Source organism: Daphnia pulicaria, chromosome 4, assembly GCF_021234035.1.
Source record: "Daphnia pulicaria isolate SC F1-1A chromosome 4, SC_F0-13Bv2, whole genome shotgun sequence".
Taxonomy (NCBI): domain Eukaryota; kingdom Metazoa; phylum Arthropoda; class Branchiopoda; order Diplostraca; family Daphniidae; genus Daphnia; species Daphnia pulicaria.
Genome location: NC_060916.1, coordinates 15225489 through 15250705, shown reverse-complemented (window position 1 = coordinate 15250705; position 25217 = coordinate 15225489). Strand labels below are relative to the sequence as shown.

At 41.8% G+C, this 25217-nt stretch overlaps 2 protein-coding genes and 3 long non-coding RNA genes across 11 annotated transcripts; 3 read left to right on the top strand and 2 right to left on the bottom strand.

Moving 5' to 3' along the window:
* Window positions 1-30: 30 nt before the first annotated feature.
* LOC124338371 lies at window positions 31-3370 on the top strand. 6 transcript variants are annotated; one of them, XR_006917746.1, is made up of 11 exons: window positions 31-129; window positions 324-366; window positions 433-646; window positions 725-754; window positions 822-912; window positions 983-1411; window positions 1484-1625; window positions 1978-2157; window positions 2236-2372; window positions 2429-2590; window positions 3179-3370. It is a non-coding gene; the product is annotated as an uncharacterized LOC124338371 (long non-coding RNA). The 6 variants fall into 6 exon arrangements; XR_006917747.1 differs by having other exon boundaries at window positions 32-129; window positions 1978-2149; window positions 2229-2367; XR_006917742.1 differs by having other exon boundaries at window positions 32-129; window positions 1978-2149; window positions 2229-2372.
* A 3545-nt stretch (window positions 3371-6915) lies between these two features.
* Window positions 6916-11718, top strand: LOC124338373. Its single transcript, XR_006917752.1, has 11 exons — window positions 6916-6975; window positions 7123-7227; window positions 7289-7385; window positions 7451-7573; window positions 7634-7852; window positions 7931-9547; window positions 9615-9730; window positions 9810-9918; window positions 9986-10076; window positions 10147-10572; window positions 11362-11718. It is a non-coding gene; the product is annotated as an uncharacterized LOC124338373 (long non-coding RNA).
* Window positions 11719-11948: 230 nt separating this feature from the next.
* LOC124338412 lies at window positions 11949-13221 on the bottom strand. Its single transcript, XR_006917805.1, has 6 exons — window positions 13150-13221; window positions 12974-13057; window positions 12799-12873; window positions 12583-12733; window positions 12376-12464; window positions 11949-12312 (listed from the first exon to the last, which is right to left on the bottom strand). It is a non-coding gene; the product is annotated as an uncharacterized LOC124338412 (long non-coding RNA).
* A 1436-nt stretch (window positions 13222-14657) lies between these two features.
* Window positions 14658-21401, bottom strand: LOC124338191 (proteoglycan 4-like). Of its 2 annotated transcripts, XM_046792268.1 has the most exons (6): window positions 21149-21401; window positions 20951-21040; window positions 20578-20859; window positions 20231-20520; window positions 17901-20162; window positions 14658-17084 (listed from the first exon to the last, which is right to left on the bottom strand). In XM_046792268.1, the coding sequence occupies exons 2-6, from the start codon at window positions 21030-21032 to the stop codon at window positions 15015-15017; spliced, it is 4986 nt and encodes a 1661-aa protein (XP_046648224.1). In that variant the 5' UTR covers window positions 21033-21040; window positions 21149-21401; the 3' UTR covers window positions 14658-15014. The 2 variants fall into 2 exon arrangements, with proteins under 2 accessions (XP_046648224.1, XP_046648223.1); XM_046792267.1 differs by having other exon boundaries at window positions 14658-20162; window positions 21149-21400.
* A 110-nt stretch (window positions 21402-21511) lies between these two features.
* On the top strand, window positions 21512-23724 carry LOC124338223 (ER degradation-enhancing alpha-mannosidase-like protein 2). Its single transcript, XM_046792309.1, has 5 exons — window positions 21512-21982; window positions 22048-22186; window positions 22251-22274; window positions 22334-23101; window positions 23160-23724. The coding sequence occupies exons 1-5, from the start codon at window positions 21601-21603 to the stop codon at window positions 23626-23628; spliced, it is 1782 nt and encodes a 593-aa protein (XP_046648265.1). The 5' UTR covers window positions 21512-21600; the 3' UTR covers window positions 23629-23724.
* The last annotated feature ends 1493 nt before the right edge of the window (window positions 23725-25217 follow it).

Genomic DNA, 25217 nt, shown 5'->3' with positions numbered 1-25217 from the left:
TTCGTCTGCTCTTTCAACAAACGAATAGTCGAATACTAAGAAGGAGAGAACTACAACGTCATCAAATGTCTTTGTCATTTCACCCGATTTGTGAGCGAGATGGAACATCTGTGAGACTGCAGCTAAATGGTAATATTCTAGTATGCGATAATATGTGTAATGCGCCAGGATCTATAGCTGTTCGAGTGGGTGTCAGAAACTCAGAAATTGGACCTTAATTTTGAGATCATTGCTGTTTATAAAGTGAAATGAACCACTTGTTAAAACAGCCATCACATTCGTTCTATCTGAATTGCTATTCCCATTTTATTTCTAAACCATAGAACAGGAGGAGAAACAAAGCACCAGAACCCAGAAGACATTTTAGTAAGTTGTTCCCTTGAAAAAACTTAAATTGTGATTTAATGATTTTACGAAATCTTTTCTTCTCAGCTCAATTAAGTTCCTTTCGATTAGTTTGACTCCTCTGAAAGTCAGATCAATCCTGCCAAGCAAAATGGAGCCCGAGGAGGTTGATTCGACTCCACACAATTCTGGTAACTGAATAGGGAAGATAAAAGTTGCCTCTGCAGAGGCAATAGTAGAAACCGAATTCACTGAACGTGGACATCATCAAATTGGTGTTAGAGAATGCTCAACTGCTCAGGTGAATTATAGTAATTGGTAGCCTCGAGCCCTCTCAACATTGTAATTTCGCAATGTTATCGCCCGTTTCGTCTTCTAGAAGATCAAGACAATTTCGATACAGACACTGGTAACATTCGTCTCTGTTGGACATTGTTCATTTTTCATTAATTTTACTTATTGGACTTATCTCTCAGATGTGATGGCCGAGTCTACCACAACGGCATTGAACCGTTGGCAACAGTCAAGTCCCATTCGTTCACCCTGGGACGTAGAGCAGCGATTGAGGTAAACGAACGAAACATTCATCGCTTCATTAGGAATGCAGCAGTTTTTGACCTGATAATTCATCTAACAGACTATTGTGGCGCGAGTATTTGTCTTTGGTGGTTAGCATGCAGCTAAATAAAAATGGGTGACGGTGGCTGAAGCAGCAACATTCCTAGCTCTCAATAGCCAGGAGTCTAGGACCGCGGGATAGCGGAGGCGATAACAACGAAGAATAACGAACTCGTTATCATCTCTGGCTCTCGACAATTGTGAAAAATGTCACCAGTTTCTTTTCCCCCGCACGGAATCCATTCTTCCAATTCAGCCAATCAATTCCGCAACATACCAACAACGACCAACAACATCAGTAGCCGGCAGTAACGTTGGAAAACTTCCAGGAACTCCACCCAGACCTGAACCTTTGGCTGTTCCCGGTTGGTAGACCACGTAATCTCCCGCCAACTTGGAGGGTTTTTACGCGTATTGGGCATGTCAGGAGGAAGGAACTGCTTCCGTGGTAACCGAAAAAAAAAAAAAAAGTTATCATTAATTCTGAAAAAACCGCATATAAATTTGTTTTCTTTGTCAGAGGCACCTGGTAGAGAAATTTCGCACTACTTTATGGAATCCCATTACTTCAGTCGTCTGCTTCATTCACGCGTCGTCGTGGCTTTCAACATGGCGATTGATCATTTTTGTTCGTGCTCTTTTGTGGATCTTCAAAACAAAATGTCAAGTATATTTTTTGTATTACTGCATTTCAAATTCTAACGTATAGATGCTATACTTATGTATTTCCCTAATGTGGTTCCACATGTAAGACTAGGCAAGAGTAGATTTTTCATCAATAGGGGGAGACGGTCATGCGATCACTTTGCAATTCCTTCTATATTGTTTTTGATTTCATGACATTTTTGCTTTTATTTAAAAAATGCATTTTTAAGAGTAAATTATGGGAAATGGATGAACAAATGGCATCTCCCTTTCAATCACTGGAAATCCAGTTCTCGTAAAGGAATGAATGTGCATTAGATGGTTACCATGAAGCTGCAAATAATATTTGTTTCTTCTAAATCTATTCAGGCTTCCTCATTCCAATGTTGTTGTTTTGGAGTGGTGGTGTCGTGGAGATCTTGTTGCCTGATCTTGTCCTTATCATTTTGGTCACATTTTCCCAGGAGAAACTGGATCGGGAAAATGGACGGCCTAAAGAAAGCATCCAAGTGAGCCAAATTGGCATGACTCCTGATTGAAGGTCTGCAGGTCAAATTTTTTGGAATTTTATTTCTAATTGTTGATTGTGATTGAAAACTTTAACGGGTCTTTAATAAAAGAGAATAGATGAGTGGCAACTTTGTCCCGTTGGAGATTGGCTGGTTGCCATGATTGAAACCGAAGTCTAGTGGCAGTTTTTGGACGCCGCCCATGGAAAGAAGAATTCTTCCTTTACCAATTTCACGGCGCTATACTTGGGTTAAGTAAGAGTCACCCTTCAAAAAATGTAACGACTGGACTGAATGAAACCTTTTTGTAGATTTTAGCATTGCCTACATTCAAGCAGTGTCCTCAACATCGACTGCGTTGACTGAATGGGTGTGGGTGGGTGACGGCCATGTTTTGCGGTCGAATGGCATCGTCCGTTTGTACCTGATGTCAGTGAGGTTCCACGACGAGAAAGAGACGCCGATTAAATGAGGTCAGTTGCCCTTTTTCCCTATTCGTGATCGACCTTTTTTTTGGGTTTTTGTCTGTTGGTGGCTACTTGTAACAAACGAATTCACTGTGTCGATCCAACAGAATGTATTGGGATTTACGTGCATGTAACAGTGCTGCAAGACATATTGATTTTGCTGTGCCACCTTTAGTGTTGCTGTGTAGGAGACGGGGACGTATTTCATCCGGAAAAGTGCACTTTTAAAAGCAATTTTAAAAGGCGGACGTTTGTTTTTTTATTTGTTTCTCAGATTATTTTCTTAAACTCGCCCGTGGTATGGAATTGGCATGGCCTCTCTCTGTTCTAATTTTTGACTCTTTATAAATGTCGTAGACTGGTGTTGGTTAATAAGATTAAGGCTTGCCCTTTTGGGGTAAGTACTCTCTCTCTCTCTAAGCTCTCTCCATAGACGTTGAATTTGCTTATCAATAGTCGTGAATGCAGATTTGAAATGATTTTGACCAGCCAAGACATCTATCATCATGCATGTGTCTTTCAATCAACTGTGCTTCAACTTAAAGTGGCAAGCAACCGTTTTAAATTTTTAATATTGCTTTTTGTTCGTTCCAGGTGCAGTCCATTGGCAATAAGCCAATAATCAACGTGGTTCCTGGGTGCCTCCCATCAAGGTCGATTGGTGCTCGTACATTCAGGATTCTGATTATCCTCATTCGCTCTGATTTGATGTTCGACTCACTGTAGAAAAACCTCACGTTGGTTTCTCCAATTTGCATCTTCAACACGGGTTACGCAATCATTTCATTTGCAATCACATTCGCCTTTTTCTATTCCGCCCTTGCGTTTTTCTTTAAACGTTCTGCTGTCATTATTTGGCATTGGGATTTGGCAATTGGGATTTGGGAAGTACAATATCTGGTACGTTTTACCGTGACAGAGTGCAGCATATCCAATTTGTTGGTCTAGGCTAGGCTTTTTGCATCATCCGTCTCTTTGACTCTCTGCCGTGACTTGACCGAGGTCTCTCTACTCTGAAATGTTTCCAAATAATGAAATTCCCGATTCCTTGGTTTTCAATAGCTATTCGGTAGTTGGTCATCATGGCAGTTATGAAAGCACTCGGTTGAGACTTTTGGTTCGTCTTCACTACGTCGCTATTTCGTTCTATTGCGGCACTCGCTATGTTTTTGTTTTGAATCGCGATAATTAACTGGAAGCAGTTATTTTTTAAAGAAAAAGAGAAAGTGTCAGATGTTGGTAATTTTTCATTTGATTGTGCCTATAATTACCACAATGGTCGTTGTAGTTGGCGAGGTGAATCAGTTTTAGTTTTCCAAATTGTGTTTTTCTTGAAAGTCAGAAAAGCAGTTTGCTGGTTATTTTTAACTTTATTTCATGAACAGTTTAATTTGAAGTTTTGTTGCAATGAATTTTCCTCGCAACGATGCTTTTGGTTACAACAATTTGGTTTTGTTTTTTTAACGAGTTGCCTCCTGTACCTGTAGATCTGTACCTGTCACCTGTAGATGCGTGAGAAATAGTTGATTCGACGTTACCGATGTCGTTGAGAGTGCAAGTCGGTGGAAGTGAAGAAATCATTTTTGGAATTCGAATGTTCACGGTTGAGCGCACCCGGGGATCTGCCCCCCGAGGCCCTGCCCGTGCTCCTAGGTTTTTGGGTCCGTAGACCCCAGGCGGAAGTTAGTTCCTGTTCGAAGATGGACTGGTGGTATGTCCATCTTCTCATCCATGACGCTCTGTCGAATCCGGGCGCAGTTGCGTGATGGGTCGTCTCTCTTCGGTAAGAGCTGGCAAATCTACTGCTTCATTCTTCGATTTCCAGCTACATCGTCGCTCATCAGTTACTTGAGGGAATGGAGACGGGTCGTGATCGCGGACTTATAACCATCGTCCGTTTAAACCACTATCCCCGCTCAGACTAATCAACCTCTAGTATAAAGTCCATATGTTCGGTAATCAATCCACGTTATGGCGTAGCCGTAGCACGATAGCCAAATGCTACTATGTCAAAAGGCGAGCCCCCAGCTGGTCGGATTATAACCATCTCCAACCGAGCCAGGGACACTGTCCTTTCGCCAAAATAGCTTTGTCTATTGGCGCACGCCATCATCTTCTTTACTCGAAGAATTCAAGTCTTCGTTGATAACCGTAGCTCCTTCAGCCTCTAATTGAACTAGTCGATCCACGATTGCTTGAACCTCTGATGCCTCATTGGGATGGTGAATGAGATCCAAGATGTCATGGACAGCATCTAGCTGGAGCTTCCAGTCTGCTGAGGAACGGGTGAAGGCCTCGTGCGCGTTGTCATTGCGACAGTCGAAAACGGTCTGGAGGACCTGGGCGTCGTTTCTAGAGGCCCCGCCGGGGCTGATGTAAACCTTATTCTTCTTGATCTGGTCGAGGATGTAGTTGGTATTGGCATATAAATCCATCGTGATGTTCGGTATGTTCAATTTCAACTGAAGAAAAGCCTGTATGGGCTCGGCTAAAAACTTCAGTATCACTCCGAACACTATCATGGATAGACCGATGGCTTTTTCGAAACTAAACGCAGCTGTGAAGGTAAGGAACTAAAATACAGATTGCTGAGAGAACCTTCTCGCAACGTGGTCGTCGCGTGAGTGAGAACAATGAAAGAGAGAGAGAGAGATAAAGGGGAAGAGACTCCTACAGCACAAATTGTAAGGCCGGGGACTTTACATTTGCGCATTTCCGCGTGGTGCCATCTGGCGCTCAAAAGTAGAAGTGTTTGGACTTCCGACAGCCGGCCCTGTTCTTATCTTTGATTACTTTCAGTAACACCTGCAAATCAATGTTTGTATCGTTCGCATCCGCTTCTCCCTTGCCGCACAAGAATCGATGTACACCCAAAAGCGACAAGTTTAGAATGTGCCTTTGTGTGTAGGTAATTCTCAGTGTCTTTATATTTGCCGGACCCTGGAGTGGAACGTATGGAATTTTACGTAGGGCCGCCAGCAAGCGTTGCTGGACAGTTTGGATGGGTCGTTGTATAGGAGTTATGGATCGTTGATTGACAAGTCCTTGATTTCGAACAGTTGCTTCTTCTCGTTCTTTGCAAGTTGCTTCTTTACTTTTCCCATTTTCTTACTTTTGTTGATTTCTCGTTAAAGTCAGAATACATGTTGCGATGATTGGTGCTGCTTGTATCAACTAGCGACCCGTTTTATTTAGCAGAAAGTGCCAAACGGACCATTTCATTCCATGTAGAAATTTTCCCGTTGGAGGAAAACGTTTCGACAATGATTGAATGGCGTCAACACATTTATACCCACATATTTCAATCAATTTACACGAGATTGATTATGTTTAACATTGTATTAAACGAATTTATCGAGTCTCAAGCTGGCGATCCGACTCTCCGCGCCTTCCCATTGGTCGATCCGATTTTTGATCATTTCGAATGTTTTATCGACGCCACTGTGCTCGGTATCGCCAACTACGTAGCTGGTTATCTATCTTTGTCTGAGACTTTGTGTCACATTATTTGTGTCTCAGACAAAGATCGACAAAGATAGATAACCAGCTACGTAGTTGGCGATACCGAGCACTAGAGGCACCACCTCCCCGGAAAGTTGAACGGAAGGGGATGGGTTGTAAAAGCTACACTACAGGGGGTATAGCTCGATCTCCGGCCTAGAGTTAAGTAGGCCATGTCAGTGTGTGAATGATTAGAGAGAAGAAATGGTTTGTGAAATGACAACAGAGCAGTTGGCTTGAAAATTGAAATAATTTTGATTAGTACTCCAATCAACAATTCACGTCTACGTAAGAAAACCAAATGTGGATATTGCAACTGAATTTGAAAACTTGTATTCTTGTGTCATGCTTCTGTTTTAGAATAGCCTACTTTATTATAGGAAGCCCAACGGTTTGGGCTTTTTTTGGAAGCCAATTTGGGTTCCCTTCCTCTTATTTGGCTCCGCCCTAAGTGGACCCACGGGAGCCAATTTATCGTCTAGTGGCGATATTTGAAAACACGGATAGCACGTGTTAAATGGCTACGAAGGGCCATTGACTAAACAATAATGTACACCGTTCCATGTAACATTGTCATGAAATCCCTCACGGCAACATATTAATGGAGCGTTCATAAATTACAGGGTAATCTCCCCAAACCATAACATTCGAAATTTCGGAGGTGTCATTATTTCGATCACCAGATGGCCCCCCTGGGTCCACTTGGCGGATGGGAAATCGGAGGAAAGGTGAGCAAAGTAGGCTTCACTTTTCCAACACGCGAGAGATATCCTTCCTTTGGGCTTCCTATAATAAAGTAGGCTATGGTTTTAGCCACCTATGTAGGAAGAAACCTTTCTAACTTAATTGATAAATTTGTTTGATGTGTTTTTATTTATCATGCATTACAGGTTGGTTTAAATCACTGCAAAAGGTTTACTTTGCTCAAAGGCAGAAGATGACCTTCCAGTTTTGCTTGAAAAACCTTTCGTTCCATGCCATTTCCTATTGATTTATTGAATGGCATTTTCTCATATTTTCTATCTATTTAAATGAAGAGTGCTGCTTTTCCGTTTGAAACCATGAATCAAATTGAAGACTTGGCTCTGAAATTTATGGAATCAGGTGTCACTGTACACCATATTCGGAGAAATTTATAATGAGTATTAGATCTAACTTAAATTTTGTCAATACAGTGTTAGAAATAATTTTAAATATTTCAAGATTACCTTCAAATCATACTTCTACTCTGCCAAACTACTTCTGGACCAGTGTTTGCTGTTTGGTGAGTCAAACACCACGACAGCTGAGAATAAGAAATGTATTGACGAGTGTTTCAAGATTATATATTTTTAACTAGCTAACAGTATTGTTTTATCACTACAGGTGCAGAAATTTTAAGTTATGAACAAGCAGGAATCCAGTGCTTTGCTTATGAAGGAAAACCAGTCTTCTTTGCAAAGGCAAGAACAACCAAGTATAGTGAAACTGAAGGCTAAATTTGCTGAGGTAATGTAATTTTATTTAATTCTGATTTTCATTGTTTTGATTAATGTATTTTCTGAACAGAGATCATTTGTGAAGTGCAAAGCTGTTGATCTCCGCCAAATTCCCATAAAAAATTGCCAACAATCAACAAATATGGTTATTGTATCAGTAGCTCTTATTCATTAACCACTTGATGAATTTTGTGTTGCATTTCCAGCAACCTCGGAACAGCTCAGATATTGTACTTGCAGTCCGAGGACTTAGACACAAGTCCGACTGATTTCTTGCAGGAAACGCCAGGTACGTTAAACTGTAGCTGTCGAACATTTGTTTAATTTCCTCGTCAAAGTGTGCATTTGATTTCTTATCTCATTCCAGTTGGTTTCTGCGAATCGCCCCGTCAAGGTTTTGTGGTTCCATCACTCGTTGCCTAAAAAGGGGGGAAGAAGAATTTGAAGAAAAATGAAGATGCACACGCTGCCAGGAACGGGATCCGGATCGTCGGCCATCGACTATTTTGCCAGAACAGTTTAAGCTTTGTGTGAGCATCTTTTTGAAATTGACAAATTCATCGCATTTTTTTACACGGCTCATGACAAGTTTACAACAGTACCGATTAACCATCGATACACGCGGGTTTCATGTCTGGTGATGATCCGCTGAAATTTTTAAAACCTTTTCTTTTTACATTAGTAGAAGGGGACGAGTGGGTGTGTTGGAAAAGGCGTCATTTAGGAATAGGTGCAGTGGTGCACCTGGAGACCAGGGTTCGAACCCCCTGGTGAGCTTTGTTGGTTGGTTATACACCCGTTGGCGCCGCTGTGGCGTCACATGGACCCCGTCACTTGCTGCTGGAGAGGGAACTCGGGAGGGTTGGCTGGGGGACATTTTCGTCGATATTGGGATCGGTCCAATATTCCTCAGTCAGCACAAAAGGCAAATGAAATGTGGAATGATGGGAAAGTGGTGCTGTTCTGACAGTGCAAAGTGCCCTTATTTGCGCAGTCATTGGGTTAATTGCCTTGTTTCCGTCGTGTTGAATTGGGAATGTGTTGCATATAAGTTAGATGCTGGCTCTATACGGTGCTAGTCGAATATCATCTCAGTGATTATAATGCGCATTGCTTCCGCTGGAATCCAACAATGTTGTCCTTGTCATACACCGCCCAGTGTATCATGTGGACAACAACTTGTGAAATGCGTGTATGTGAGGGAGATATTTGTGCTTAGATTCAGATCCGTATATCCTTCTCGGCTGTGGGAGTGGCGTCCCCAGTGTCCACCTGACTCCATTGTTAAAATTGTTATATCAATTGTAGTACTCTTGGTATTAACAAGTAGTACACACACACAGCGGCGGATGTGCTCCCTCTCCTTGCTATTTAGTGGTCATATTTAAACTTTTTCTGTTCCTTTTCTGATTTTAAAATAATTTTATTTCATTTTTAATTTATATCAATTTAAATTTTATTTTTCCGGGCTCTAAATATAGCTCTAAATATGAGCTCTAAATATACCTGATTCCCCCAATCTCCATTCCTAACGAATTGTCTAATTTGACTAGTAACAACATTGTATCGATATTTAGTTCTCCATCGATTTGATAATCGATTAATAATTGGTAAACATTGAAATTTCGTCTGCTCTTTCAACAAGCGAATAAGGACTAAGAAGCCGAAGCAACAACGTCATCAAGTGTCTGTCATGTGTCATTTCACCCGATTTGTGAGCAAGATGGAACATAAGTGAGACTGTGACAGCTAAATGGTAATATTCTAGTTTGCGATCATATGTGCAATGCGCCAGGATCTATAGCTGTTCGAGTGGGTGTCAGAAACTCAGAATGGACCTTAATTTTTAGAGCATTGGCGTTTATAAAGGGAAATGAACCACTTGTTAAAACAGCCATCACATTCATTCTATCTGAATTGCTTTTCCCATTTTATTTCTAAACCATAGAACAGGAGGAGAAACAAAGCACCAGAAGACATTTTAGTAAGTTGTTCCCTTGAATCAACTTAAATTGTGATTTAATGATTTTACGAAATCTTTCTCTTCTCAGCTCAATTAAGTTCCTCTAATTGAGTTTGACTCCCCTGGAAGTCAGATCAATCCTGCCAAGCAAAATGGAGCCCGAGGAGGTTGATTCGACTCCACACAATTCTGGTAACTGAATAAGTAAGACAAAAGTTGCCTCTGCAGAGGCAATAGTAGAAATCAAATTCACTGAACGTGAACATCATCAAATTGGTGTCAGGTGAATGGATAGTAATTGGTAGCCTCAAGCCCACTCAACATTTTAATTTCGCAATGTTATTGCCCGTTTCGTCTTCTAGAAGATCAAGACAATTTCGATACAGACACTGGTAACATTCGTCTCTGTTGGACATTGTTCATTTTTCATTAATTTTACTTATTGGACTTATCTCTCAGATGTGATGGCCGAGTCTACCACAACGGCATTGAACCGTTGGCAACAGTCAAGTCCCATTCGTTCACCCTGGGACGTAGAGCAGCGATTGAGGTAAACGAACGAAACATTCATCGCTTCATTAGGAATGCAGCAGTTTTTGACCTGATAATTAATCTAACAGACTATTGTGGCACGAGTATTTGTCTCTGGTGGTTAGTGTGCAGCTAAATAAAATGGGTGACGGCGGCGGAAACCGCTCTCAACAGCCAGGAGCGCCGGATTGCTGAGGCGATAACAACCATCGAGAACTCTTTATCGTCTCTGGCTCTCGACCATTGTGGTAACTGGAATGTGTCACCAGTTTATTTTCCCGCTAAAATCATGGAAGATGGATTATTTGAAAATTTCCATTAGAAAAAAACTAAGAAACCGCTGGCAAATACCGATCCGGCGAACAGTGCTCCAGTGCTCCTCTTTCCCGTTGCCAGGCAACAATTTTTTCCACGCTGCTCGTCTACTGAAAAGGAGAATGCGTTGAATAGTAAACTGATGTGCGGATGAAGACGATTTCGTGCTAGTCTGGGATGCAATAGATTTATCTAACCGAGTAAGTCGTAATTCCGTTAATACTTTAGAAAAAACGGCTATTTATTGTAAGATAAGAGCGATGTTTGATATTTCCGAAGAACAGATCCAGTTTCAATCTCAAATGGCTCTTTTTCGTAGAATATCCTCGACCAAATTTTCATTTATAACCTGCTAAAATTGTGTTATTTTACCGATTTTGCATTCGCCTTTCGCCCTTTGGTCGCAATTTTTATGATGTCGCAACGGTGCCCCTTCCCCTCCGTAGAGCCTTTCAAAATGGCGTCGACGTTACAAATTGTGATTGACGTGTTGCCTGTCGCCGTTCTCAACATATTTTAGGATTTTTCGTTTTTTTTTCCACGAGGTAATAACTGACGATGGCGCAAATTTGTTCCCTTCTGGCCTAGGCTTAAACCCAAAGAATTAGTCAAATTACTATTTGTCGCAATGTGATTGCTGTATTTTAATAGCAAATTTCCATGAACAAACTATTTAGGGACTGTTTTTAAGGACCTTCAAAAATAACTTCACTATCGAGATGAATGTGATATACTTGCATCTTTCCTTTGATTTTCTTAAACACTACTGATGTTGTATCAGAAACTTGAAGAGACTTGAAGCTTGGATGTGCACCAACAGTGGTTAACGATAGGAATTTGTTATTATCTGTCTATGATTTGTTGTAAACATCCTCGTAAAATTTGTTGAGCTGTGCTGTTTTGTTTTTAGATCAACTGTTTTTTTTTCTGTTATGATTGAAGACTACTAGAAATTTGAGTACACCATTAACAGTTTTTTTTGTTTCTAGATGGAGTGGATTTGGAGGAAGATCTGTATTTACCTGTTTTTAGTACTGTTGCAATGTGTGACAGATGGTTTTTCTTGACTAAATTTTTTCTTGAATTCAAGTTTGTACCAGTTAAATTTAATGGTGTAGACTGTTTTGATTTGTGTTAACTGGTGTAAGATATATTTTTGAAACCAAGTACTGAGTGAAACTGGTTTCAATATGGTAAATAAGAACATCAATCATTTTATAAATCAAGACTTCTAAACCTGTGGACCATCTCAACAATTACGCTAAATATAAGTAACTGAAATTTCAGCTAAGTGTGAAATATTTATTGTAATACCAATTGGAAATACAAGTACAAGTTGAATAACAAGATAATTTGGAATTGCTTTATTGTCCCACCTCCACCCACAATTCCACCGCATTTTACAATCACACACATTATACATACATACATACACTTAAGTTAACCCGTTGGCTGCCACGCCATACAACCCGAAGGTTGTTTTCTATTACTCTACGCGCCACGTCTGAAGGATCCATGACCAAGGTGGGACTTGCCATTGCTGACAAGTCCGGGCTGACACGGTGACAGGAGAAGATGGAATGCACAGCCTCTAGAATCCATCACCGTATCGACAAGGGGGGAAGTCCCTATGGTGCATTGCCTAACAGGGCCTTTCGGCGAATCTTGGGCAGGTGCAGCTGTTCGATCCCAAGGCACATAAGACCAAGATACCAAACAGTGCGGCCCGTGCTAAGGAGCTAACATGGGGGAAACAAAGGCGTGGCAGCCAACGGGTTAACTAACAAAACACTCATACCAACAATAACAATAGATGATCCGCGTAGAACTTGTAGGATGTCACTGCACGTTTATGTCGTGGCTCGTAGAGATGCTGAAGTCTGATCCCGTCTGATGTTCACAGTCTATGGGCCGCATCCTTTCGGTCATTATCAGAATGGCTAAATCAAGGAGAAAACAAAATTAATAACATTTACATTCACTGACATGACAAATGAAGTTACCTTGATAACACTAATCAGGTTTCCTAAGCTACCCAGAAGACAAAATGAGTCAAGTGTGGATGAAGACTAAATTACTCCAATAGTTTTCCCTATGACAGAAAATTGAAATTATTTAGTTAATTATTTTAGAATTTTGTCAACTTCTCAACATAAAATCTATAATATTGAAAGAAACTAAAGGGGTTATGACACAAAAATATAACTTACAATTGTCTGAAGAAAGACAGCAATATTCCTGCCTGTGACTGTAGGCAGCCGCAGCAGTGTTGAACTTATGTTGGTAAGTGCCCTGCCCTGCATCTTTTCACGTGACTTCTAAGATTACTCATGTCCTACATAATGTTTTCCATAGCTTTCCCTGTGACAGAAAATACAATTTATGACATCAAATAAAGTTTTTAATTTATGAAAGATGAATAATACTTGTCTGTCAATGCAACATTTGTAGAAAAACATGTTCGGAAAAAAACAATACATGTCCACGCTGGGATTAGTGACCTACCAAGATCAATAAAACTCCAGATAGTTGTGATGAATAATTGAATATTAACGAAATATGAGAAGAGGTATTATAAAAAATGCTATCATTGGTTTTTACCTGTATTAACTGTATGATGCATTCAGCAGAACGTCGATTATGAAAGGGTTGATCGAAGGCTGATGCTTCCTTTCGCGTTACATCCTACAGGTTATAATGAGAAATATTAAATGTGATCCAATACACATACGGAATAATACATCAAACAAATTGCACAGAAATAAACTTGAATTTACTTATGAATTAATCGGTAATTTCGTGGAAAAATAGGAACTTTTGACAACAACATCGACAACACAACAATCCGCCATTACATGAAAAACGAGGACACTCGCCATCTATTGGGCACCTCTGAAACTCGGAAAAGTCCCAAGAACGTAATTAGTTTTGTGACAAAACTTGAGGTAGAACAGCGCACTTTTATTTGATTAAACCTAGCTTGAAATCATGAGTGCGTTACAGGGAACAAAGCTCACTTGCTAGTTTTATGCAAATTTTCCGGAAGTGTACCGGAAGTAAGCGATAGCGCCTTAACCATTGAGCTGCCGTAAAAATAAACAAAAGATTCGTGATCTCCATGAAATTTGGGGTCAATTAAGTGTAATTTAAACGAAATCCAATTTTTGGCCAAAATCGAGAATTTTCCTGAACTATTGTTCAGGATAATTCTCAAAACCGGAAGTACTCATACGTACAAATAAAAACATGAACTTTACCACAAATTCGACAAGGATCACGAATATGAGGTTATTTTGTGCGTCGAATGAATATTTACTGAACTACTGACTGAAATGAGAAAACCGGAAGTAGAAAAAAAAACACATTATTAAAAATCTAAAAAGTGAGCTTTGTTGCTGTAACAGAAACGGACAGCCATCGCCCAAAATTTTCTTACAGTAGCAGTGATAAATGTCTTGTGAGATGTTCAAAGTTGTGAAGAGTAAATGTAAATAAACTGAGTGGAAAATGATCAAAGGCTATCGGTCTAGCTTCAGAAAAAAGAAAAAGATAAAACAGTTTAGGATTTCACATTTCTGAAAAATGAGCTGTTTCCCAACTAATAATCGTTAATTAGAGCGTGAAACTTACTTTAAAATCCTCATCAGAAGTCAGAAGGTTTTCCGACGAATTTTTCTGGTAAACTGGATGTGCTATGTTTCGGCAACATTTTTACAAGACACACTGAGCGTTATTTGTCGAAGACACTTCTCCTACCAAAACCACTTTTCATATCCCTGACAACTTTAAGGGTTTCCAGATGAATAAATGAAATGAATAGACTGAAAAAACTTCACTGTGACAAATTGTCAAGGACTCTCCACTAGAACAAGTCCTTTTACTTTACTAAAAAGATGTCGTCTGCTACCGCAAATTCATGCAAATAACTTAACTGCAGCACTGTCGGATCTACTCGTCGCCAGAAGAACCATCGGACGTAAACCTACCAACTAGCTTGATGACTTAAAAAATTGTATCGACAACGAAGCTCACTTTCGAATGAGTGATCGTGGTCCAGACTCCAGACTTCTACGCTTGATTGGACTACGATCCCAAGTTAGCTAAAAGCCAAATATAATTACTATCGTAATTAAAACGTTTGAACCAAATTATTAGTGGTAAAAGAACGGAATGCAAAATGATAAATGACGATTTTGCCTGAATGTCTCTATGTAATTGTATTTTTGGGAAAAGATAAGCACGCGTTTCTTGCGACTTTCAGCGTTAGTGCAATATCAATTACCAATTGACAATAACACGTATATTATGAAATCAATAATACACTGAATGCTTCATGCCAGATAATGAATGAACTACTCCCCCCCTTTCTTAAAAAATTCTTCTGGAGTCATTAAAAATGAAATTTTAGGAAAAACATTTCAAAAGAAGAATTATAATCAACTGGGCCTTTATGCAATGATATAAATATCCACGAAGCCAAAGGACCAAAAATAAGGTACATAATGAAACCCAAAAAGCAGCATAGATTCCGATATGCAAACAAAATTATAATTGGTAAAATGATGGGAGGTGTACCAGAAAAAAAAAGACTTTAAAAAAAAAAAGGAAACAAAAGGAAATTGTTTTAGGATTTATCTCCCGTTTAGATGTTTCGGGTGCGTCGGGTACGACGAGGTGATGGGGCAGCGGGAGGTGGAGATGAGCTCTCCACTTTCGGTACATCAGAATCGGTCGAGACTTTCTTACCACCGCGGGTCCGCTTCACAGCAGGTGCGGCCGGAGATTCTGTGCCCTCCGTTTCTTCAGCAACTACGGCAGCAGCTGCTGGCACCTTCTTCTGCCTTGGACGCTTGGTAGCAGTGGAGGTGGGTACCTTTTCTTCATCTTCGTTGGCTGGACCAACGGCAGCCAAAGTGTCAATGTCCGGATCGCGGTCAAGTAGAACAGACACTGTCTTATCCGGGGGTGGTGAAGCCGCTGTTGCTGCCGTTGTTTTCCTGGTGGAACGGGTGGATCTGACCGGTGAAGCCGCCGCACCAGCAACATCAAAATGGACTTTCAATGTTGCTTTTCTGCTGCGGATGGGTCGACCAGATGAAGTTGTTGCAGTGGATTCCTCGTTCGTTTCCCGCAATACGTCATCCGGCATGTGATTCGCATGGATATCAGCAGCATGACCTTTGCCTTCGTGCAACATTTCGACATCATCTAAACCAGCAGCAGGTTTACTGCCACCACGACGTCGTTTCTCTTCCGGCGCACCTTCCACTTTTTCGACAGTCTGTTTGGATGTGGCTCGACGAGTCGTCTTCTTGGCTGGTTTAGCTTCGACTTGTTCCATTTCATCCGCAGAGGCAACGGGTTCCACAACGTCCGGAACAGGAGCTTCCGCAGCCTTTCCTTTTTTCGGCACTGCTTTCTTAATTAGTTTTGGTCGACCACGTCCTCGTTTAGCTGGCGCCACTTCATCGTTGCTGGACGATGAAACTCTTTTGTTCTCTTCTTTGTCCATTTCGTCTGAGGAAGTACTCACACGTGTCTGGGGCACCTCGATCTGACAGAGACGGACGACAGGTGACAATGACAATTTTTCGTCATTTAACAGGTCATCTTTTCTTCTCCTGGATCGCACTGGCCGAGTTTCGGCTTCCGCTTGGACACTGTCCGATTCTGACTGCTTTTTAACCCTTGTTGATCGAGTAGCCTTCGGCGTCTCAACTTTGGACGCTGGAACAGCGGCGGCTCGGCGACCTCGCTTAGGTGTGATGACACTCTTGACTGGAACTTGTTCTTCTTCCGCTTTCTGAGAAGTCTCTTCACTCGATGCTTCTTCTACGACGACTGGCTCCTCCTTCTCGGTGGCAGGTAAGAGCGGAACTTCAACTGTGTCATTCACTTCAGGCTGGATCTCCGGTTCCGACTGGGGTGGCTTCCGTTTCGACCGACTAGCCGGTTTTGGAGTGTTGGTTTTTGGAGTAGGAACCGCTCTGCGGCTTCGTCTAGCAGGAATGACATCCTTTTCGGCTTCAGACTCTTTAGTTTGTTCCTCTTTGTTGGCCAGCTCATCAGTTGTTTCGGTCTTGTCTACTGGAGCAGCCTCAGTTGTTGATTTCTCGACAGGATTCTTGGATGACTCTTCCGCAACTTCACTTTCCGATTCCACATCCTTGGATTGGGGGGTCTTCGTGAGTTGTTCAACGACTTTGACGTCGGTGCAATCGACTTTAGGAGTGTCGCGAGCAGCAGCAGAAGTTTTCAGAAGCTTCTCGATTGCTTTGACGTCCCTATAGTCAAATTTCGGTGTGCTTGTCTTAGCGGAAGCAGCTCTACGACCACGTTTTGGAAGGGGGGCTTCTGGTTCTTCCTCTTTCATTTCTTCTTCTACGATCGGCTTTTCCTCTTCCATCTGCGAGGCAACATCAACGACATCACTGACGGGTTCTTCAATTGGTTCAGAAGTCTGAGCTTCGGGGTTGGATTCCACGACGAGTTTCTCGGGAACTGCTTCTTCTTCTTCTTCAACAATGACCACATTCTTTTTTTCCTCTTCACTTTGTGGAACAGGATCTTTGGGTTTAGGAGTCTTCATTAAAAGATCGACACCTTCCGCGTCAGAATAGTCGGCTTTAGGGGTTCCTGGGCCGGCTTTGGGAGTTCTCAGAAGCCGTTTAACTCCACTGACATTTCTGTAATCTGCTTTGGGTGTGTCGACTTTAGCATCAGCAGCTCTACGACCACGTTTTGGAAGGGGAGCTTCTGGTTCTTCCTCTTTCATTTCTTCTTCTACGACCGGCTTTTCCTCTTCCATCTGCGAGGCAACATCAACGACATCACTGGCGGGTTCTTCAATTGGTTCAGAAGTCTGAGCTTTGGGTGTGGATTCCACGACGAGTTTCTCGGGTACTTCCTCTTCTTCTTCAATAACGACCAGATTCTTTTCTTCTTCTTCAATGTGAGGAACAGGATCCTTTGAGTTAGGAGTCTTCATCAAAAGATCGACACCTTCCACGTCGGAATAGTCGGCTTTAGGTGTTGCGGGCATAGCTTTGGGAGTTTTTAAAAGCCGTTTAACTCTACTCACATTTCTGTAATCCGCTTTGGGTGTGTCTGGCTTGGCAGCAGCAGCTCTACGACCTCGTTTTGGAAGAGGAGCTTCTGGTTCTTCCTCTTTCATTTCTTCTTCTACGACCGGTTTTTCCTCTTCCATCTGCGAGGCAACCGGAGTGTTCACTTCAACACTCTCAACGACATCGCTGGCGGATTCCTCAATAGGTTCGGAAGTTTGGGCTTCAGGTGTGGATTCCACGACGAGTTTCTCGGGTACTTCTTCTTCCTCAACAATGGCCACATTCTTTTCTTCCTCTTCACTTTGTGGAACAGGATCTTTGGGTTTAGGAGTCTTCATTAAAAGATCGACACCTTCAACGTCAGAATAGTCGGCTTTAGGGGTTCCTGGGCCAGCTTTGGGAGTTCTCAGAAGCCGTTTAACTCCACTGACATCTCTGTAATCTGCTTTAGGTGTGTCGACTTTAGCAGCAGCAGCTCTACGACCTCGTTTGGGAGGATTGGTTTCTTTCTCAACAGGTTCTTCTTCTACGACAGGCTGGGCCATATCCATCTGTGGAGCAGTAGCAGCGACTTGTTCAACACTCTCAACGACAGGTTCTTCAGCAGTTTTAGAGGATTGTTGATCAGCTTCGGATGCGGGTTCCACCACGACTTTCGCAGGTGCTTCTTCCTCAACAACGACCAGATTCTTTTCTTCCTCTTCAATCTGAGGGACAGGATCTTTTGCCTTAGGTGTTTTCATTAAAAGTTCAACACCGTCCACGTCAGAGTAGTCGGCTTTGGGAGTTTTCAGAAGCCGCTTAACTCCACTGACATCTCTGTAATCAGCTTTAGGTGTGTTTGTTTTAGAAGTGGCGGCTCTACGCCCTCTCTTGGGAGCACTGGCGGCAACACATTCCTCTTCTTCCACCTGCTGCTCGATTTCACTTGGTATTTTCGCCGATTCTTCTGAATCGTCAACTGTAGTAACTTCGGCGAGTTCATCTGAAGGGCAGCTCTTTTTTTCTTCCACAGATGTTTCGTCCTTTTGTTCTTCTGGTTCGGATGGCGAAGCTGTTTGCTGCGATGGTACATTGGGCGTTTTAGGTTTACGCGACACTCGCTGGCCTCGTCGTGGCTCGGTAACCTTCGTTTCAACTTCATCCTCCTCGAGCGGGATTTCTTCCTTTTCCCTAGTCAGGGGCTGGCCTTCGTCAACCTTGGGATCGACAATGTCTTCGGTTGAATTGGCAATGTCAATCGGGGTTTCGGGTGTAGACTCTTCCAATATTTTCTCAGGCACCTCTTTCTCATCACTTTCCTTCACATGATCTTTTGCTTTGGGTGTCTTCATTAGGAGATCGACGCCTTCGACATCAGTATAGTCAGCTTTAGGAGTACCGGGCGTTGCTTTAGGAGTAGCCAAAAGTCGCTTGACACCTCTGACATCTCTATAGTCTGCTTTGGGCGTGTTTGGTGGAGGTTTAGGCGTCTGAAGCAGCTTCTTAATGCCACGGACGTCAGTGTAGTCAGCTTCAGGTGTTTTTCCAACGCCAGCGGCAGCAACGACAACGGATCGTGTCGTTTTAGGCGTCTCGAGAAGACGGGCAACTCCTTCCAGGTCGGTGCAGTTCAATTTAGAATCGTCAGACGAAGTCTTTGGCGTTTGATGCAACCCATCGACATCTTCCAGGACGGATTCGTCGACTTTAGATGTTTCAGGTGCTTCAGCACCGAGGGTTTTAGAAAGCTCTCCCACATTTTCGAGTACTTTACTGTCGGCTGGAGGACTATTGGCAATCTCGGGACTCTTCATCTGAGGAGATGACTCGGGAGTTTCAATCAGTTTTTCGACACTAACACTACAAACAGCTTCGACTTTGGCCACTGGTTCGAGTGCTGGAACGACATCCTTGGGCAGATCATCATTTACTTCAAGGGCAACTGGTTTCGGAGTTTTCTCAACATCGCTGTTGTTGACTTTGGGTGAATGAGGAGAAGTGACTGCATTTTTAGGAGTTTTCAGCAGCTGCTCGACTCCTTCTAAATCGGTATAATCAGCTTTTGGGGTGGTTGGAACCGGTTTCGGTGTCTGCAGAAGCTGTTTAACTCCACGAACGTCAGTGTAATCCGCCTGAGGTGATAACGGAACACTATTGGATTCTACAGGAACTGATTCTTTTTCAGCCTCTTCTAATTGGGCAGCCGATTCAACGGTTGAAGTGTGACCATTTATCCCTTCAGACATGTCTTCCGGCGAGAGAGTGATACCTTCTTCTTCCTCTTCTCCCATATTATCTACTAATGACGAGGTTGTAAATGATCTCAATAAAGTAGAGCCGTTGGTCAGATGAGGTGTCGTTATCTCCGGAACGGGAATCTCTGCTCCAATAAGATCATCATCAAATAATGAAGTGTCTTCTTGTTCAACAACTTCAAAATCGCCTTCTTCGACAGGTTCGTCGAGGAAAGAACAGCACTCAGAAGGAACGACAGCAATGTTTGAAACATCTGACATGGTCGACATGGCATCAATGGACGACATGTCCAAGTTGGCGCGAGCGGAAATGTCAAGAAATTCAGTCGCTTCAGCTAACGACGGACTGGTTTTGTCAAGGATAGAAGTTTCATCGACTGAAGTGACGCTGGAAACCGAGGCTTCGGCATCTTCTAGCGTTTCGTCTACGTATTCCTTATCGTTCGCCACCAAATTCTCATCTGCTGGCGTTTCTAAACCGCCCTCCTAAATCATTACAAAAATGTGTTGAATATACGGACGTAAAGTATACAATATTTTGTGTTGTTAAGTACCTCCTCAATTAACGAATCGATTGGAGCTCGGATAAATTTTAATCCCGAATATCGCGTAGAACGACGAGGAGTTGCACCTTTCTTGATCGGCGTAGCAGGTGGCAATGTGTTGTCAAACTGCTCTGGACTGAGATAGGGTCCAAAGGAAACTCGCTTTAGTGATGGAGTAGAGGGCACTTCAGGCGCAATGTCTTCCTCTTTTTCAGCATTGCTGTCAACAACATCACCATTCTCTTCTAGATCAACAACTTCAGCGCTGAAAGAATCAGTTGATTCTGCAACAGGTTTATCTAATAGAACAAAACACATTTTAGTTTGAAACATTAATGCAAGATGTGACAAATTACTTGATAGAGGTTTATAGTCGGGTGGTAGATATTCAAATCGTAGTTTCCTTCCACCAACTAAAACAACATCCTTGTGGTTGAGCTTAATCAAGCTAACGGCTTCAAAATGTGTCCCATTGACTTCGGTTTCATTTCCATGAATTTCTACTGAGGCCTCCCCAGAGACTTCATCAATCAGAAATTTGCAGTGTGTATCACTGACATCAGCAGAAGTTATACGAATATCAGACTTTAAACACCGGCCAACCACACAAGTTGTAGAGGTCAAAGGAAACCCATGGCCTAAAATACAAAAACCATAATTAAAAATATGTCACAGCAGGGAATGACATGTTAACGGAAAGGATGAGCTGCACAAAGGTGTGACAATTACCTCTGGGCTCATCACCATTCTTTTGCAGCACCACAATTTGGCCATACTTTGGTTTCGGAAGCTTGACTGATATTTCAGCCATGCCTAAATCTGGTTTCAACAGAATCAGATAAGTTCCCACATAATAAACAGTCAATGTATACACTTGTTGGACACTTGAATACCGCACACCAAGTGCACAAACCAACACCTACTCACCTTGGCGTCGTCGAGACCTCGCTACAGAATTGTAATAGATATCCCAATTTTCTTGGTTTGACAAGTCACTCTGTAGCTAAAATCAACTACCACGAGAAAAACCAGACGCAAAGACTCCAAAACTGGGTAAACAATTTTATGAAAACTGGCGGGGATCTTAAATAGAAAGCTTGCAAGTTTATGCGTCTACGCGGTCAATGTGTATGTGTTTCAAGAACCGTTTCCATTCCAACCAACAATGGCGTGCAGAGAGTAGTAAGGCGATCAGCGCGCCAAATTTGAAACTCTTCACTTTCGCCATCTATCAATCGTATTTTGAAGCTCTCAACCTTTCTCAGAAACCGCTCAATAGATGGCGAGAGAATCAGTAGTGAGCTGTCAACACTTGAATGGCAGAAGCCGAAAAATGATTTCATGTTTACCACAATAATTTTCTTTGGTTGTTTAGTCAAATGAGACACTGGCTTACATTATGTTTCATCCTAGTCTGGAGGGACTCGGATATCGTCAGTGCACAAAGACCCATTATTCCAGAACATTTTTACACACAAGAACACCTGTCGGAATTGAGAGCCGAAGTGAAAGAGCTTTTTTATCATGCATATAATGGTTACCTGAATTATGCTTATCCGCTTGACGAGCTACAGCCCTTAACCTGCAGAGGTGTCGACACTTGGGGAAGCTACTCCTTGACATTGATTGATGCTCTCTCAACGCTTGCAGTCTTAGGCAATCACACAGAGTTCAGACGTGTTGTTAATGTCCTGAGTAAAAAGAGCTTTGATTCTGACATCAATGTATCTGTGTTTGAAACAAATATTCGAATTGTTGGAGGTAAATCAATTAAAAGATTCACTCTTCTGTCCTGCCATAACATCTTGCATTATCTTCTTTTATAGGACTTCTTAGTGCACATTTACTCAGCCACAAATCTGGGATAGAACTGGAACCAGGATGGCCTTGTAATGGTCCTCTTTTGAGGTTGGCAGAAGATGCTGCCAAGAGACTCTTGCCAGCATTCAACTCTTCCACTGGAATGTAACAGAAAATACAATTTTACATGAATATAAAACAAGTAATAATTCTTGCTTATTAAATATAGGCCGTATGGGACAGTCAATCTAAGGTGAATTTTTAATTAGTTATGACACAAAATTACATGTACATAAACTTAGCTTCTTAAAGGTATGGAGTCCCTCCAGATGAAACTCCAGTAACGTGCACGGCTGGTGTTGGTACCTTCATAGTCGAATTCGGAGTGTTATCGAGGTTGACGCAGAATCCTGAATACGAAGCGGTAGCTATGAGAGCTTTGAAATCCTTGTGGGATCATCGTTCCAGCTTAGGTTTACTTGGTAACCATATCAACGTCGAAACTGGCCAATGGGTAGCCACTGATTCTGGAATTGGAGCTGCTATAGACTCGTACTACGAATACCTCGTCAAAGGTTCAGCACTTTTAGGTCGACCAGAGCTAATGGAAATGTTTTGGCATCACCTCGTCGGCATTGAACGTTACATGCGCAAGGATGACTGGTATTTTTGGGTCACAATGACAAAAGGTACAGTTTCATTGCCAGTTTTCCAGAATCTGGAAGCCTATTGGCCCGGGGTTCTCAGCACAATAGGGAAAAATTCCGATGCAATGAAGTCTATCCTCAACTATCATCAAGTCCTGAAGCACATTGGCTTCGTTCCGGAGATGTACGACGTCCAACAACGTGAAGTCCGACCCAACAGGGAAGGTTATCCCCTCAGACCGGAATTGATCGAGTCCCTCATGTTCCTCTACCAAGGAACCAGGGATAAAAACTTGTTGGCGATGGGAGAAGATGTTCTTCGAGCGATCCAACACAGCACCAGGACGCCGTGTGGCTACGCAACTGTGAAAGACACTCGAGATCATCGATTAGAAGATCGCATGGAATCCTTCTTTCTTGCAGAGACAACAAAGTATGTCATGAGATGTGAAAACATTTAAAATGCATTTAAGAATTCCTTTTTCAAATAGATACTTGTACCTGCTGTTTGACACGGAGAACTTTATCCATGGCCAAGGGATCTCGGGCAAACCTCATCGAGTGGCTTCCAGATCGTGCATGCTAGACACCGGAGCTTACATTTTCAACACTGAAGCCCACCCTATGGACGTTGGAGCGTTGGATTGCTGCCATGGACCAACTGAGCGAGATATTTGGCAAAAGGCTTGGTTTCCAAAACGGTCGTCTAAAAGAAACTCACCCGAATCTAGTGATGATAAATTATCGATAGTGTCTTCCTCTTCGATTGAAACTTGTAAAAAACCTCACTGGCAGTCATTTCTCTGGATCAAATCTCCTCCCACATGCTCAGCATCATCAGCTGCTTCTAAATCATGGACAGGAAAACGTAGAAGATCTTCACTTTACTCTTTGTTGACCTGCGAGGCTGCTCCGTTCATGCAGATGTTTTGCATCGGTGGTGAAGTTTGCGACATCTAAGTGTACAGTTTTTAAAAGAAAGTTATTTTGTAAATTTTGTCCTGGACCAAAGATTGTTGAGAAATAAAGCAAGTTGATACTATTCGATGAAACCCATAGAAATAATCTCCAGAATGTGTTTTATTTGAGATTCGTCAATGTTACAGGTAAATTTAAAAATGTAAAAAAGATAATCCTTCGAATGTCAGATAATTGTGAAGGCATGGTGGACGGATTCAGTAGGTGCGGAATGTAGCTACATCTCTTTCTAACAAACAGAATCTAAAATTATACGGCAAATTCCTTTTCAGTGTGGACGCTATGGTCGTAAGCTACCATTTCCATGTCTTCGGTGGATTCGTACGCCCCAACAGCAGGCAAAGTGCTGTGTCTAGCGCCGCACCACTTGTCGGAGAAACGTAAAATCAACACAATTACACAAACAACAAACAGGGCAACAACTGCCAATGTAGGCCAATACACGTGAAACATTTTGAGGTACAGCTCTCTAAAGGAAAAAGTAATTTTAGTTTACTTTATTTTTTAAATATATATTTCTGTTAAGTAGCTTACCAGTTAAACTGTTAGAGGTGGTTGGTATTTTGGTGATGTGACCCAAAGAGAGAGAATCCAACGATTGCCTGTGTGTGGATCCTGCCAGTAGCTCTTGTAGCGTTCCGAACAGCAGCAGATAATGTTCAAGATCAAGATAATTGCAAAGAACACTGTGCAGATTGCGATAGTGATGTAAAATGGGGTAAAGTCTCCCACTAGCCGTTGGGTGTTGTATGGGTTTTCAAAGGACTCTGTCTTGGGAAATCCAGGTCTGAATAATCCGTTATCCCACGACATTCCAATCTCCTTACCACCTTAAAATCTCATACTGAGTGATAAAAGGAACAAAACAAAATACGAATTAACATTTGAGAGAAATGAATCGATATGAATTAAGGAACGGTTATTTTGCCACGCCCCGTTAGGCACGTCACAAGACAGAACTTGAAAATATAGCACAAATTGGAAAACTAGTAAAATGCATGTGGGCTATTTATTTTCGTAATTAATATGAAACGAGAAAATCTATGAATTTACCCTTCAAACACTCAAAATTAAGAGTCTAAACAAAACTAAACGTGGACGACAGAAACCACTTGTTTGCACAAAAAATGCTTGAAGTAAAATTGAAAGTGGCTTGCTACGTTGCCACAACAGAAAAACTGATCTACAGGTGTATGATAAATTTATAACAGAAAATACCATTTTACATGAATATAAAAAACGTAATAATTCTTGCCGATTAAATAAAATTAATTATTTAAAATTAAATGATATTTTTTTCCATTGATTCAATTTCAACAACCTTTTTGCCCGAATGGCACATTGGCAGTCGAGAAGGGCGCGAACTCAAAGAGATATTTCGTATGTAATTTTTCAATCAGATTGTCCTTTGTTACACGGATGTCGCGTCAATGCCCATCCACCCAGTCTGTAAAAAATTATTTCGTTAACATACAAAATAGACACTAATAGCACAAACAAGAAAAAAATTTCCAAACTTTGTTACAATATGTCAACTTGAAACAAATTGTTTCCAATGTCAAAACTGATCT

What these genes read in the sequence shown, in the direction of transcription:
- LOC124338191 (XM_046792267.1), bottom strand. Translation starts at nt 21,032, where the DNA reads ATGGCTGAAATATCAGTCAAGCTTCCGAAACCAAAGTATGGCCAAATT. An exon ending in CGACTATAAACCTCTATCAA is followed by an intron (nt 20,521 to 20,577) that starts GTAATTTGTCAC and finishes TTGTTCTATTAG; the next exon opens with ATAAACCTGTTGCAGAATCA. An exon ending in TCGATTCGTTAATTGAGGAG is followed by an intron (nt 20,163 to 20,230) that starts GTACTTAACAAC and finishes GTAATGATTTAG; the next exon opens with GAGGGCGGTTTAGAAACGCC.
- LOC124338223 (XM_046792309.1), top strand. Translation starts at nt 21,601, where the DNA reads ATGAGACACTGGCTTACATTATGTTTCATCCTAGTCTGGAGGGACTCG. An exon ending in AAATATTCGAATTGTTGGAG is followed by an intron (nt 21,983 to 22,047) that starts GTAAATCAATTA and finishes CTTCTTTTATAG; the next exon opens with GACTTCTTAGTGCACATTTA. An exon ending in TTCAACTCTTCCACTGGAAT is followed by an intron (nt 22,187 to 22,250) that starts GTAACAGAAAAT and finishes TATTAAATATAG; the next exon opens with GCCGTATGGGACAGTCAATC.